The sequence below is a fragment of the Phyllostomus discolor genome, chromosome 14 (genome assembly GCF_004126475.2).
Source record: "Phyllostomus discolor isolate MPI-MPIP mPhyDis1 chromosome 14, mPhyDis1.pri.v3, whole genome shotgun sequence".
NCBI classification, from domain to species: Eukaryota; Metazoa; Chordata; class Mammalia; order Chiroptera; family Phyllostomidae; genus Phyllostomus; species Phyllostomus discolor.
The window spans coordinates 41,270,406-41,285,336 of record NC_040916.2 but is presented as its reverse complement, the minus strand read 5'-3'; the positions used below and the strand labels follow the sequence as shown (position 1 = coordinate 41,285,336).

The window sequence follows — 14,931 nt, the reverse complement described above, 5'->3', positions numbered from 1 at the left end:
AATAAAAGAGAAAAAACACATAATCATCTGAATCTTCACGGACACAGGAAGAGCCTTTCAAAACCACCAACTCCTCTCTCTGACAAAAACACTCAGCAAAGCGGGGATGAAAGGAAACTTCGGCAACTGAAAACAGGGCATCCACGGGGCACGCACAGCCTCCCTGGCACTCGAGGGTGAGAGACCGAGCACGCCACCCCCCTCCCACCCGAGGTCAGGGACAAGACAGAGATGTCCATGGGAGCCACCACTCTCACACACCGTACTGGAGGTTCTAGCCAGGGAAACTAGGCAGGAGAAAGACATACAAGGTATTCAATCTGGAGAGGAAGAAGTAAAACTGTCTTTATTTGCAGGGCACGCACAAGAACCAACTCACGGATGCATAAATAAGTGGAACAACAAATCAATGTTTTTCTCCCTTCCTCTCTCACTCCCTCTCAAATAAAAAAAAATTTAAAGATTTTATTTATTTTTAGAGAGGGAAGGGAGGGAGAAAGAGAGAGACACACACACACACACACACACACACACACACATCAATGTGCAGTTGCTGGGGGTCATGGCCTGCAACCCAGGCATGTACCCTGACTGGGAATCAAACCTGCAACACTTTGGTTCGCAGCCAGCGCTCAATCCACTGAGCTACGCCAGCCAGGGCTTTAAAAAAATTTTTTTAATTTAAATAAATAAAATTTTAAAAGTCCAAGGAATCAGCTAAAAGACTATTAAAATAAGTTCAGCAAGGTTGCAGAATACAAGAAAAATATACAAAACTCAGTTGTGCTCCTACAGACTTGCGACAAACAGACCGAAAAGGAAATGAAGAATGTGATTCCATTTATAAGAGTATCAGAAAATATTTAGGATAAATGTAAAGAAAGAAGTTTGAGATTTGTACACTGAACACTACAAAAGACCAGTGACAGAAATTAAAGGAGACCCAAATAAATGGAAAGACCTCCCATATGGAATGGAAGACAATAGTGTTAAATGGCAATACTCTTCAATTTGATCTACAGATTTAATACAAACCCTACCAAAGTCCCAGCTGTCCTAAACTACATATGGAAATGAAAGAGACCCAGAATTGCCAAAGCAACTAAAAAAACAAACAAACAAAGTTGGAAGGCTTACACTTAATTTCAGAACTCACGGGCCTTGGCCAGGTAGTTCAGTTGGTTAGAGCATCGTCACGATATGCCAAGGTTTCAATCCCTGCTCAGGACACATACAAGAAGCAACCAATGAACACACAGTAAGTGGAACAACAAATTGATCTCTCTCTCTCTCAATTTTTAAAAACACTTACCACAAGCTATGGTAATCAAACAATGTGTTACTAGCATAGAAACAGACACATAAATCAATGTGAGAACAGAGAGTCCAGAAACAAACCCTCACAGTTATGGTTACATCATTTCTGACAAGAGTGCCAAGACAAGTCGGTGGGAGAAAGAACAGACTGATCAGCAAGTGGTGCTAGGACAGCTGGGTATTCACAGGCAAAAGAATAAAGCTGAATCCCTTCCTCATACCACACACAAAAAATTAACTCGAAAAGTAAATTGAGCCATGGCTGGTGCAGCTCGGTGTACTGAGAGCTGGACTGCAAACCAAAGGGTCACCGGTCGATTCAGAGTCTAGGGCACACGCCAGGGTTGCAGGCCAGGTCCCCTATAGGGGACCTGCATGAGAGGCAACCACACATTGACATTTCTGTCCTTCCCTTCTCCTCTCTCTAAACATAAATAAAATCTTATAAAAAATTAGACTTTGTCAAAATTAAAAACTTGGGTGCTTCATGGGACACCATTAAGAAAGTAAAAAGACTACCCAGAGTAGTCTGTTAAGAAACTTGTATCTAAACTATGAAAAACTGTACTAGTCAACAATAAAAATAACAATTTAAAAATGAGCAAATGACTTGAATAGATATTTCTCTAGAGTTACGACCAATAACTGCATGAAAAGATGCTCAATATCAACAGTCATTAGGGAAATACAAGTTAAAACTACAGTGAAATACTACTTCACGCCCACCACGCTGGCGATAATCAGAAACATGGAGAAATCAGAGTTTTCATACTTTGCTGGTGGGAATGCAGCTGCTTTGGAAAACAGTTTGGCAGTTCGTCAGAGAGTTCAACCGCATTGCCATGTGACCCAGGATCACTCCTAAGAAATGAACACTTATGTCTACACAAAGCTTGAGGGCTAGCTTATGGCAGCGTTATTCGAGGCAGAAACAACCTAAATGCCCACCAGCGGATAAATGGTAAACAGGATGTGATGTATCTGTGCAGTGGAGTATTATCTACCTACACCAGGGGAGGAAGCACTGATACATGCTCTAACGTGGCTGAAGCTTAAAAAGACTGTGTGCCAAGTGAAGTACCCCAAAGTGGAAGTCCACATACATGATTCCCTGCAGATGACATGCCCAGAAGAGGCAGAGCTCCAGAGCCAGGGAAGTTAGGGGTTGTCAGGGGCTGGGGGTGGGGCGAGGGGAGTGATGGCCAGTGGGCACAGAGGTTCTTTTAGAGTAATGAGTAAGTTCTGGAACCAGATACAATTCCATAAATATACTAAAACCACTGGGTTGTATTCTGTAAATGGGTAGATGTTAAGGTATGTTAACTATAGCTCAATAAAATCAATATTAAAAAAACAAACAAGCAGATACACAATAAAAGAGGAGTGTCCTTCCACTGTTCTTTCCAAATCTAAAGACTTAAATCAGTATTTACTCTTTATTAATCTAAAGCTAAGAATTTAAAAAGTGGCTGAAGATTATCTCACTGTACACACCTGAATTTTTATAGCTGAGTATGAATTTATACATTCAGAAATTTCTAACTGGAACCGAAGGCAGATTTAGTGAAAACACTGTATACTGAAACCCACAAATAATGATCCTTTATGTTGATATTCTAAATAATGTTGGGGATCAAATACTTTCATGTCATTTACCTGCTAACACACAACCATACACAGATTGGTTAGGGAAGCTTAATGAATTACATAGATGAACAAGAAATATTTCCATCGGAAAATACGTATGCATGTCATAAAAAAAAAAAAAGGTGAAGCTTTCTACCTTACAGGATAAGAACACTTTACTTACCAAAGATAGAATCAAGTCACAATAGACACAAAAGCGCCCTTGTTGTCATTAACATTTGCAAAGAGGAACACGGTTAATAACTACTCCTAACAAACTGGGTTAACAGACATATCCGTCCACACCGCTGCAGCTCTGGTGGCTCGACGGACTAACGGGACATCTCCTTCCAGTCCAAAAGTGAGGTCGGCCACGAGGCTGGACACGCAGTCCCTGTGCGGAAATACTGCCTGATCTGCTGGGCCTAGACTAGTGCCCCTCACTGTCAGTCCTAGGGACCTGCCGGAGGGGAAGCCCAGGGGCCGGATTCCACTGGGGCCTTATCTCTGCACCTTCCACCTTCGGCCAGTCATTCAACCTCCCTGGAGGCTCTGCCCCCTGCCTTTGTTTACACTCTGCCCCTGTTTCCTAAAGATGCTGAAATAGCTGCTTTCTAAAAAACCCACCCCCAAGGATATGCTTCTTTTTAGAGAGGAAGCGGGGAGGAGAGAAAGACAAAGAGATAGACAGAGAGAAACATCGGTGTGAGAGAGAAGCACCAATCTGCTGTTGCCCATGTCGGTCCTGACCTGGCCTTGAACCCACCACCTTTCGGTCTAGGGGACAGTGCTCCAACCAGCTGAGCCACCCAGCCAGGGCTGAAATAGCTCTTTATCTGTTTTTTAAAATGAGGGTAGTATGTTCATGCAAAAAAACTGTACACGAATGTTTATGCAGCATTAGTCAGAATAGTCAAAACCTGGAGACACTCAAATGGCCACTAGCTAACGAGTGGATGAACAAAGCGTGGTACAGCCACAAGATGAAATACCACTCAGTCACGACAGGGATAGTCAGGACCTGCTACAGGAGGCCCCACGGAGGGCCCATGGAAACACTGTGCTACGGCGAAAGCAGCCAGGCAGGAAGTCCACGCATTATACTCCATTTGTGTGAAATATCCAGACTGGGCGAGTTCATAGAGACCAGGCTCAATCAGTGGTTGCAGGGGCAGCAGGTTGTGGGGTCGGGGGTGGGAACTGAAGGATGTCCGCTAAGGGGTGCGGGTGTCTCTGGGGTATAAGGAAAGGGTTCTGTAATGGATTGTTGTGATGGCTGCACTACACTGTGAATATACTGAAAGCCACTGCATTATATACTTTTTAAAAATATTTTTTAAAAAGTATTTTATTTATTTATCTTTAGAGAGAGGGGTGAGAGGGAGAAAGACAGGGAGAGAAATGTCAATGTGTGATGCCTCTCACCTGCCCCCTACTGGGGACCTGGGCCTGCAACCCAGGCATGTGCTCTGACTGGGAATCGAACCGGTGACCCTTTGGTTCACCAGCCTACATTCAGTCCACTGAGCCTCACCAGCCAGGGCTGGGCTGGGGCGGAGGGAGACACTGGAGACATTTTTAAGCGTCATTACTGAGGGATGGAGCTGTGAGGTGCTACTAAGGTAGAGGCCAGGAATGCTTAATATCCTACAACCAGGGCTGCCCGCTTTAGCAAATAAAAATTACAGTTGGGTAGGGTGGCCAAATCAAGTTCTGGGCTCCCCATTACATTTAAATCAGATTAACAGTGCGGTCCATCTAAAATCCAAGTTGAACTGGGCACCCTGTATTTAACCTGGCGACCCGACCTTCAAAGCCCAGAACAGGCCACTACAACCAGTATCCAGGTCAAAACTTTCCGAGTGTGCAGGTGGAGAACCCCGCACAGAGTAGAGGTCTGGACCCCGGTTTACACCACAGTCACTGGGAGGGCAGTGGGACTCAGGCTGTAGGTGCAGGCCCGCCCCCGGGGGAGCACGGTTCGGCGGGTCTGGGGCGGGCCCAGCACGTGCATTTCCTTCAGGCTCCCAGGTAAAGCTGCAGTTGGTTACTGACGACGCAGGTTGGAGAACCACCACCCTGGGGAGAAAAAGGCTGCATACCTCTGTGAGCAGGAGCGAGCAGGGGGTGTAGGCTCGAACTACATACTTTAAATGGGTACACTGTATGGCATACGAATCATATCTCAATAGAGCTGTTAAAAAAATAAAGCCATTGGATCAAAGCCCTAGGGTCTCTCCTAGCTCCACCTATGACTGCACAGGGTTCTCGGCTCACCTGAGGTTTGGAAGTCTATCTCGATAGGGTTGGAGAGGCTGGTGGCTGCCTCTCGCCACAGGCTGCCCCGGACAGGGGACCAGGCTGTCACCACGCAGCGGTACAGCCCCGCGTCCGACACCTGAGTCTGGTACATTCGATAGCGGAACTCGTCCTCCTGCACTTTTTCCAACACGACGCCATCCACCCGGGAGGCATCTGTCCAGTTCTCCAGCTTCACCACAGAATCCTGGTCCAGCGAGATGATGTACTTGGTTTCGTTGGGACTGGAGAGGTCCCCAACAGGCTTCTCGGCCGTGATGAGGACGGAGTAGCGCGGTGACTTAATATTCTTCGAAGACACTTTGCAAGTCATCTCAAACGTGTTTCCTGCAGCGAAGAAAGGCTTTGGCTGCCTCGCCTTCACCACCAGCACGGAGTCTGCAACGAAGCAGCAGAAACAGGTGATTTCCAATGGGATCACTTACAATGGATACGTATCTGAAAGAACAAAGTCAAGCAAATAGGAATTTATTTGAAAATTGTCACACAACAGCACTTCAGACGATCTGGAAACTCAGAGAGAAGATCACCACTGGATGAGGGAGAGCAGCCTAAAGTGATTTATTGGGTGGGAGGGAACAGGGAATTGATGGGTGAAGATTTGGCTTTTCAGCTCCTTGAGACGTTTTACTCAGAGCGAGCATTTGGGCCCTGGCCAGTGTGGCTCACTTGGTGGGCGTGCCATCCCACACAGCAAAAAGTCCCCGGTTCGATTCCCGGTCAGGGCACATGCCTGGGTTGCGGCTCTAGTCCCCAGTCCGGGCACGCACAAGAGGCAACTGATGGATGTTCCTCTCTCACACCGCTGTTCCCTCCATCTCTTTCTCTCTCCCTTCCCCCTCACTAAAAATAAATAAATAAAATCTAGAAGTAAAAATTGTGAGTTAAAAAAAGGCTCTGGGAAGCCTCTGGTTCCCACCCCGCTCCTAGGATGTGCGGGAGAGTCACTGAGTGATCCGGGCCAGACGGGCTGCAGGCGGCGGCACGTGCCTCTCTCCGCCCCCGAGGGCCCGCTGGGTGCAGGGGAGAACTCTTAGCTTAACCAGCCTGCAGGGAAGAGGGAAACATGCTCTCCCGGTTCAGTCACACGACGGTGGCCCTACAGAACAGATTTTTCCTAAAGTGATGGGAGCATGCACGTGGAGATCTAGCCATTTCCACTGAGACGCTGTTGGAGGATTTGAGCATGCGTCTGTGTGTGCACTAACTTTAGGTCTTCAGGGTGCTACTCCCCGCATCTCTGTCAAAAGAAATAATAATCCCTAAGCATGTTAGAAGTCATCCATGTTAGAACAGCTCAGTGTCAGGCACATGGACGGTACTTAAATATGTGTTGATTAGATGAACAAAGGAATGAAACATTTTTTTATCCTTTCGGGAGATGGTTCATTCTATAATCTGTCCCGTTACACAATGAAATTGTTACATTGGGTTTTTTGGGGGGATAGCTGTTGCACCAAACCTGCCAGGAGAACATGTAGGTTATGGTGTCTCTCCAGGATCTCTGGCTCCTGAGGCCCCACGGAGCCACCCCGGTTCTGTCCCGACTCTGGGGTGACTCTGGCCAGCCCCTCCCTGGTTACACAAGTGCTTGCTGAGAGCCTCCCGTACTCTTGGCACTGGGAACGTGACCGTAAACAAAACACACACAAGAGCTTTCCTCTCCGTGCTTGTGGAGGAAGGGGCACAAAGTAAATAAGTAAAACATATGGGGTGAGACGCTGACACGTGTTCCAGAGAAAACAAAGCAGGGGAAGAAGAAAACAATGTGGGCGGGGGTGGGGGGAGGGTCGCAGTTGGCAGCGCTGAGAAGGAATCATCTGAATGGGGCCCCGAGGAGGCGAGGGAACGGGGTCCTGAGGAGGCGAGGGAACGAGGCCTGTGTCCACCTGGGGAACAGTGTTCTGGGCAGCGGCACAGCCTGTGGAAAGCGAGGGCAGAGGCTCGATGGGTGACCTCAGGAACCGCGGGAAAGGCAGACCGGCTGAGGCGGGGCAGGTGTGCGGAGAGCTGTAGGTGAGGTCAGAAGGGAATGGGGCCGGCTGGTACGGGGCATCCAAGGCTGCAGAAAGGACTCTGGGTTTTTCTTTGAGGGAGACAGGGAGCCTTTGAAGGTTCGGAGCAGGAGTTTCGGGCCCTGACTTACGTGTCATAGGGACTGCCCTAGCTGCCATGTGCAAGGGCAGGAGCAAGGAGACCAGTTGGGAGGCCAGTGATGTTACCCAGGCAAGGAGACGAGGGGGGCCTGGTGACGGCAGGGTGTGAGCAGTGGGGGGGATTAGAGACCAACTGTGAAGAATGAGGAGTTAAGGATGCAGGTTCTGTCCGAACAGCCGGAACAGTGGTGCTGGAGAAGGTGAGAGAAGACCAAGAGTCAGGAAGCCAACACACACTATGCTGAGTCCAGGGCTCTGGGAGGAGGTCCAGGGTAGGACTGTAAAGTTGGAGTCGTTACAGTGTAGGTGGTATTTCAATGAGCGTAGAGGAGACCACCAAGGGGGTGAAGTTTAACAGACAAAAGGCCCAAGGCCTACGGGCTGAGGCAGTCTGATGGCTGAGGCTCAGGGTCAGGAAAATGAAGGGGAACCAGCTGGGGGCCCAGAGGAGGAGCTAGGAGGTTGGAAGAAGGCCGGGAGACGGAGGTGCGCCACAGCCGAGGAAAACCCAAGTACTTCCAGGACGAGGGATTGAGCGCCTGCGAAGTCAAGTCAGGTGACGAACAATCGGTTTTGCACTAGGTGGAGCACTAGTAGCCTCACTACCACAGGCAGAGAGGGCGAAAGCAGTTAGACTGGGTCCCAGAGAGAATGGGACGAGAGAAACTGGAGACATCAAGTAAAGACAAATCAGACCCTTTGGTTACACAGTAGCCCCCCCACCCCGTTATCTGTGGGGGATGCACTCTAAGACCCCCACTGGATGCCTGAGACCACGGATAGTACCGAACCCTGCACATACTATGTTTTTACTGTACATTCATACCCAGGGCAAAGTTTAATTTATAAATTAGGCAATTTTATGGGTAGATTTGTTTGTATCGTAGATCTTAGCAACCTTGGCACATGATTTTTGTCCTTTCCTTATTAAGTCAAGAACTTCCACCTTTCCATGTAAAGAAAGCGCGTTATGGCCTCTCTCCAGCACATCCAGACGGCCAGCACCACTACACTGTTGTGTGCTGGGGCCGTTATGAAGTAAAGTGAGGGCGCCTTGCACACCAGGACAGCGATAGACAACTGATCCGGTCATCGGGCAGGCTACTAGGTACCGATGGGTGGGGGGCATGCTCGGAGTGGAGATGCTGGACAGAGGGATGAGTCGAGTCCCAGGCGGGGGACAGACGGAAGGAGTGGGGTTTCATCACGCTGCTCAGACTGGTGTGCCACGTAAGACATGTGCATTGCTAATTTCTGGAATTTCCCATGTGATAGTGTTGGACCGCAGCTGACCACAGGGAACTGATATCACATAAAGTAAAACCGTGGGGGAGCAGGGACAACTGTGAAATAAAAAACAAAGCAACAGGTGGGCAAGGGCATGTGGGGGACAGAAAGACGGAAGGGACGGGAGGTCAACATTAGTTTAGCTTTAAAAAAAAATACCCAAGACAGAAGATCCAACAGACTGTTTTGGAGCCAAAGGGAAAGGTCCAGAAAAGAGAGAAATACTGAAGACATGAGAGGGAAGCCACGTGGCCAAGCAGTGAGAGGCGCTGGTGTTTGTCAGGACACGAGGCCACGTAACTGGACTCAGCTGTGGGAAGGGTGTATGGGAATCCCCCCCTCACCGTTTCTGTTTGTTTAGGGGTGGGGGAGGAGCTTCTCGGATAAGGTGCCATGCAGTAACCGTGTTAGAGACCAGGGAAGCAAACAGATTAAGGAAATGCAGCCCGATGCCCAGGGAGTGCTGACAGCCCTCCTGACGCCAACGATCGCAGATCTCATCGGAAAGGAGGCCAGTCAATATCTCACAGGCTTTTCCCCAGCCATACTCACTCAGCTCTGCAGATGCAGCGAGCGGGGTGAGCGGGCGGCAGAGGGCGGCTTTTAACTGGGCTGTGGTTCAGCCGGGATTTAGCAAGGCCCGGAGCTAAGGGTATGGGCAGGGGATGATTGTGCCTGGGAACTCGGGCTAGGGAACAGCCGTGCGACCCCTAACTTATTCGACCTCCCACCCCCAACGCACCTAAGAATGAAGAAGATGCTATTGAAAATGCCGCGGGACAGCAGGTACAGATTGGACCACCCTGGGCAAATGGCCGTCCTCTGCAAAACAGAGGTGAAGACGGTGGGGGGAAGGGCAGGGCGGGGCAGCAGATTAAGGCGCGGTCCACCCCGGCGGTGAGTGGAGGAGTTGATGTGGGAGTACTTGAGAGAATGGTCTAGAAAGACAGGAGTGTGTGCAGAGAGTGGAATGTTTGAATTGAAGAGCACGGGGGTCTTTCGATGATCAGAAGTGAGATGGGCTAGGGCAGGCCGTGAGCGGGGGCAGGAACAGCAGCAAGGGGATGGAGGGCGCAGTGACCGGAGAGAAGGACAGGGGCTGACAGGGACAGGCCCTGCCTGCACTGGGGCCCTCAGCCTCGGCCATCCAGCAGACCCACCTTAGGAGCATTTACAATTCCAGCACCCTGACTGCGCAGACCCTTGGCCCATTAACACAGGCTCTCCTGTGGGACTCAAACTTCGGTTTTCCTTAAAAATCTCTTTGGGTGACTCCTACGGGTGGGCACAGTGCGACCCAGCACCCTGCTGGGAGAGTGAAGCCAGCAGGACTGGAGGCTCTGGGCAGAGCCAGAGCAGTGGTGAGACAAGAGTTAACGTCTTCCGAGAATGGATGCGGGAGTCCACGGGTGAGGGCAGCAAGAGGAGGGGACAACCTGAGGACAGGAGGTTGGAGCTGACGTCCTCGGGAAGGAGGGACAATGGCCCGGAAGCTGCAGTGAGGAACAAGGCAGGCGCTGCCCCCAGCCAGGCCGCACGAGCGGTGTGGGAAGAAAACACCACCGCTCAGGAGGACTCCGGGGGCACAGGGTCCTCAGCGGAAAGCGAGGTCGGTGATGTTCAATGAGGAAGAGAAAGGAACCTTTGGTGATGAGGTTTGGGAAGCAGGAGACGTTGCCGAGTTCCCAGGGGCCCTGTCTGGGGTCCCGGACGAGAGAAGGGGTGTCAGTGCATCAACAGAGGCTTGCACGGGCCGTGTGGTGCTTGTCACCAACGAGTGGAGGAGGACCTGGGGAGCCTCTGGGGACAGACAGGAACAGGAAGGAGGACTTGAACCTGACATCCCATGGCTGGAACACGTGGAAGATGCATCAAAAATTTTTTTTCCCTGGTTTCCTGGCCGCCTCTCCCTGGCAGCCACCTCTCTGCATGGAAGACGGGCAGCTCAGGGGCAAACGCAACGGCCTGTGGATTCCACCCACTCTCCGGTACCTCAATGTGCCCGTGTCCAGCGGGAACACGTGGACACAGACACACTCCCAGGGGCCTGTGCGAGGTCTGGCCTAAACCCACCCAGTGGTGCAACAGTGTCAATGGCTGGCCCAGGCACAGCGTGGGCCCCTGCAAGACAAGGACCTGCCACCGACCACGCCCCAGCTCTCTCACCAGGACTCGCCCTTGCCCAGCACCCCCGTCTCAAAGGGCAGCGTGCTGCAGGTACAAGCAGCAGTCGCCTGGGCACGCGTCTCTTGGGGTCCTGGTACCCACGGCCACCTGCAGGGTGACTACGACCTGCCGACACGCAGTGCAATGGCTGAGGCCGGGACAACACAGGAAAAAGGAACAAGAACAAAGCTCCCACCTTCGGATGCCCAAAATATGTGGACGGGCTTGGAGAAGACGTCCTTGCTCTTCACCCAGCTGTCGTTCCGCCGCCGGGTCCAGGCGGACACCGCGCAGTAGTAGCTGCCTCTGTCTTCCTCTGTCGTCCTCTGGATTCGGAAGCTGAAGGTGTCTGAGCGCTCCTTCGAGAAGATGAAGTCTCCGTCCTGCGCCCGCTGCTTGCTCCTGTCCCCGTACCTCAGCGTCCAGTCCCCGTCCATGACCGCCAGGAGCTCGCTGGTCACCACGTCGTCGCTGCGCCGGTTCATCCTGTAGTACCAGGACACCGTGACCCGGACGCTCGGCTCGGCGCTCTTCATGTCCACGACCCGGCACTGCAGCTCCGTGAGGTCGTCCGAAAACTCGGGGACCTTCGAGGCATTCAGGTACACCTGATAGTCTGGCTCTAAACCACAGAGAGAGGGGCAGGGTTAAAAATCAGACAGCGGCAACACAGCAAAAACGGACGGAAGGAGCAAGACGGGCTCTCCGCGTGTCCTGACCATGAAGTGCTTATCCCACCACCTACAGGGCAGAGCTGCGAGTCCGCCTGTGGGATGGGAAGGGTCCTTTGGGAGCCGCTACCGCCAAACTGGTGCAAGCCTGCCCCCAAGGACACTTCCAAAGCCAGAAGCCAGAAGCCAAATGTCCCCAGTCAGAGCCTTGATCTTTCCATGGGGCTGGGGCCTGCGGTCCGTTTCCCCAGGAGATTAGACTCTTCTGAGAAAGATCTAAGAAGCTTGGTGTCCACGCTCCACCAAGATTTTCCCCGGGGTGCCAAGCAGTGCCACAAACCCCCCCGAAGGGGCACCAGGAAACCCTACCCCAGAGGGCGTTCCAGCGCCTGAGGCCAGCCAAGCCCACCGTGGCTTGGGTTCCTGCCACCCTCGCCTACGCCCCGAATGCAAGGCCCTCGGGTCATCGTCCCCTCGGGTCACGTCTAACCACTCTGTTCCACAGTCCACAAACATCCCCATCCTCAGACTCCCCAAACCACATTCTTTTCACTGCCACATGGGGCTTGCCCATGTGATTGTCAACCCCATAGTTCCTGGCTCACCCGGGGTCCCCTGACTTCTCACTTATGACCCCCCGACATCTGATGGGGTGGGAGGAAAGCCAGCACTCTCCCAGCATTCCCCTGTGTGGCCTCTGTGACGGTCCTGTTATTTTTTGCTGGTACAAAACCCTCTCCTTCTGAGGTTCACGACTTTAATCTACTCCGTCCCTCAACTCCACACTCACCCCGCGGCCTTCCTCCACTTAGACTTGCCGAGGACGTGGCATTAGAACCTTCTCCTCGCTTCCCTCCCTCCATCCCCACCCTCTGCCTGTCACACCTACCTACCTCGAGTTAGTTCTCCAGCCACCACGGTCTCGCACTGTGCCTGCGGTGGCCCTGACCTCCGGTTGCTTCTCACTCTTTGGTGTCACCTCCTCTGGGCCCCCTTCCCGGGGTCCCCAGAGCGCCACAGTCTTTCCCTGTGTTTCCATGAGATGGGCACATAATCTTGGGGAGCAGGGACCCCGCTGTTGTCGCCTTGCACAGCCCCGTATACAGTAGGCGCTCAGTAAATGTCTGCCGCTTCACCGGCGAGGCTTCTAGAAACGGCCACATTTTCCTCTCACTGCACTTTGCCTCTCCCCTCTCCCCGAACAGAACTCTCCACCTGCCAGCTCCACCTTTATTCCCGTTGCCTCAGTCCAAGAGTGTAGTTTTATTTAATGTTGTTTTTTTATTTATGACTCATTTAGGTTATAAACTGCTGAGGTCAAGGAACTGTTCTTTTCTGATTTACGCCTCTAATGAAATGTGTAATGTCGTGACTTCTCCCAGAGTGATTCACTGGGCCAGGAAATGGAAAGAACTCAAAATCCTAATTCCCTCAAACGCCGTCTTCGCAAGCACTTGGTTGCAAGGGAGGCTGGACGCTGGGCCATACAAAGTGAAGCCAGCGCGGCCCTGCCCACCCACGGGAGCACGCCCTGCCACGACGTGGCTGCTGCAGAGAAACAGCAAGGGCTCCGGGACCGGCACCCGCCCGCCCCCTGACCTCACAGGCAAGCCGCCCAGCTGGGGGTTCCTGCCTCCCGGCAGAGTGCTGACACACCACACCGCCTCCCTAGCAACAACCGACTGTGGAACAAACATCCCCGAAATGCACTGACGCTGCCACATGCATGAGCCAAGGCACCTAGTCCCAAATCGCTGTACATCCCAGGGTGCGGACCCTTTTCTCAGCTCGTCAGCTTCGGGCAGAGCAGCTGGGGCACAGAGGGGGCGACAAGGTCCATTCGGTGTGGAAAGGACAGACTTGAACCGGCTGGCACAGAGCAAGGCCGCACCCCTTGGTCCTGTCAGGACTGACTGGGACTGCCGCCACACCAAGAGTCCTTCCGAAGCAGCAGCAGCCACTGTCACTTACAGGGCCCCAGCTCCACTCCACGCACGAGGTGAAGACCTGTCCCATGCGTTACCACGTCAACCTGAACCACAAACTGGGAGGCAGCAAAGAACTGTGGTCAAGAGCCAAGGCTCCGGGGCCAGACTGTTCAAATCCTGGCTCTGCCATTTGCTTGCTGTGTAGCTTCGGGGAAGTTACCTCACCTCTCTGGTCTCTCACCTGTAAAAATGAGATGATAACAAAACTACCTCACGGTGTGTCTGTGAGGACTGGGATAAAATACACATACAATGCACAGACTGGTGCCTGGGGTGTATGTGCATCTGAAGGATGGGCACACATACACACACACACACATACACACACGTATGTATTTGTGAACTGCCATTCACACTTCCCATTTCACACCCGAGGAGAAGGAGGAGCTTTAAAGAGGTTGATCACGTGCCCATCCAGCTCGGAAGCCACAGATTTGAACCCAGGGCTGCGTCCTCCCCACCGCCTTCCCAGAGCATCTCTCAGATGACTCACACTTCCTGTCCCCTAAACTCTGAACGTCCCAAGTACCACTGACTGGCACAACGACTCTGAGAGGCACTGAACGCCACGGCCGGCGCGGCGCTGCCAAGCCCCCACCGCGGCCCAGCTGACCAGCGCAACCCCAAACTCTACGAGGCAACCTGTGGGGACTTCCCTCTGCCCCCTTCTGGATGACCGGCTCGTCCATAATAAACCCTCAGACCTTCAGGGTTCACTCCCAGCCCCGGAGCATCTCCTTCCAAAGTGGCATCTTGAAAATGAAGGCTGTTAAAGGCGCCGTGAAAGATGGCAGACAGCAGTGACCCGGCAGGTCTGTGAGCGGTCCGACCGCAGGACACACGGCAAAGGTGGTCCAACTGGTCCCAGCACCAACCGGCCAGCGGCTCCCGGCCTCGCCCCCTCGCCCTGCCCAGCCACACGCCAAGGCTCAGCCCCCAGGACTGGAACCCGGCTGCTGCCCTGCTCGGCCCCCCTCTTCCTCAGGCCCCAGACGCAGACCAGGCACAGAGCTGGGCCTGGGCCTCCCGAGCTGGTGTCTCCAGGGCGTTCAAACATCTCACGTTCACTACCTAGTTCACGTCGCTCCCCGCCTGCCTCTGCCGACACACACACATTCACACACACAAACCACATCCACACACAGGCATACACATTCACACACCTACACATTCATGCACATGTGCATATACACATTCATACACACACAGCTAAGCCCCACTCCAGACACACACCCAGCTCCTCCTCCTAAGTTCCGATCGTGGTTCCTGGGACCGAGCTCCCACACGCACTGTCCCGGTCAGCTCTGGGGAAACGCGTCCCAGCTCCGAATCCACTTGGAGATCCAAAGCCTCACGTGTTCCACCTCCTCAGGCCTCACACACAGTAGGTGCTCTATACAT

At 52.5% G+C, this 14,931-nt stretch overlaps 1 protein-coding gene across 1 annotated transcript in view; it reads right to left on the bottom strand.

The window, feature by feature from the left end:
* The window catches only part of PTGFRN (prostaglandin F2 receptor inhibitor), a 74,703-nt gene that overhangs the window by 13,088 nt on the left and 46,684 nt on the right, over positions 1 to 14,931 (bottom strand). The window contains exons 5-6 of the mRNA XM_036015804.1: positions 11,068 to 11,493; positions 5,221 to 5,640 (exon numbers count right to left, since the gene is read on the bottom strand). Of these exons, the coding sequence (XP_035871697.1) occupies positions 5,221 to 5,640; positions 11,068 to 11,493 (846 nt within the window). The remainder of the gene's footprint in view (positions 1 to 5,220; positions 5,641 to 11,067; positions 11,494 to 14,931) is intronic.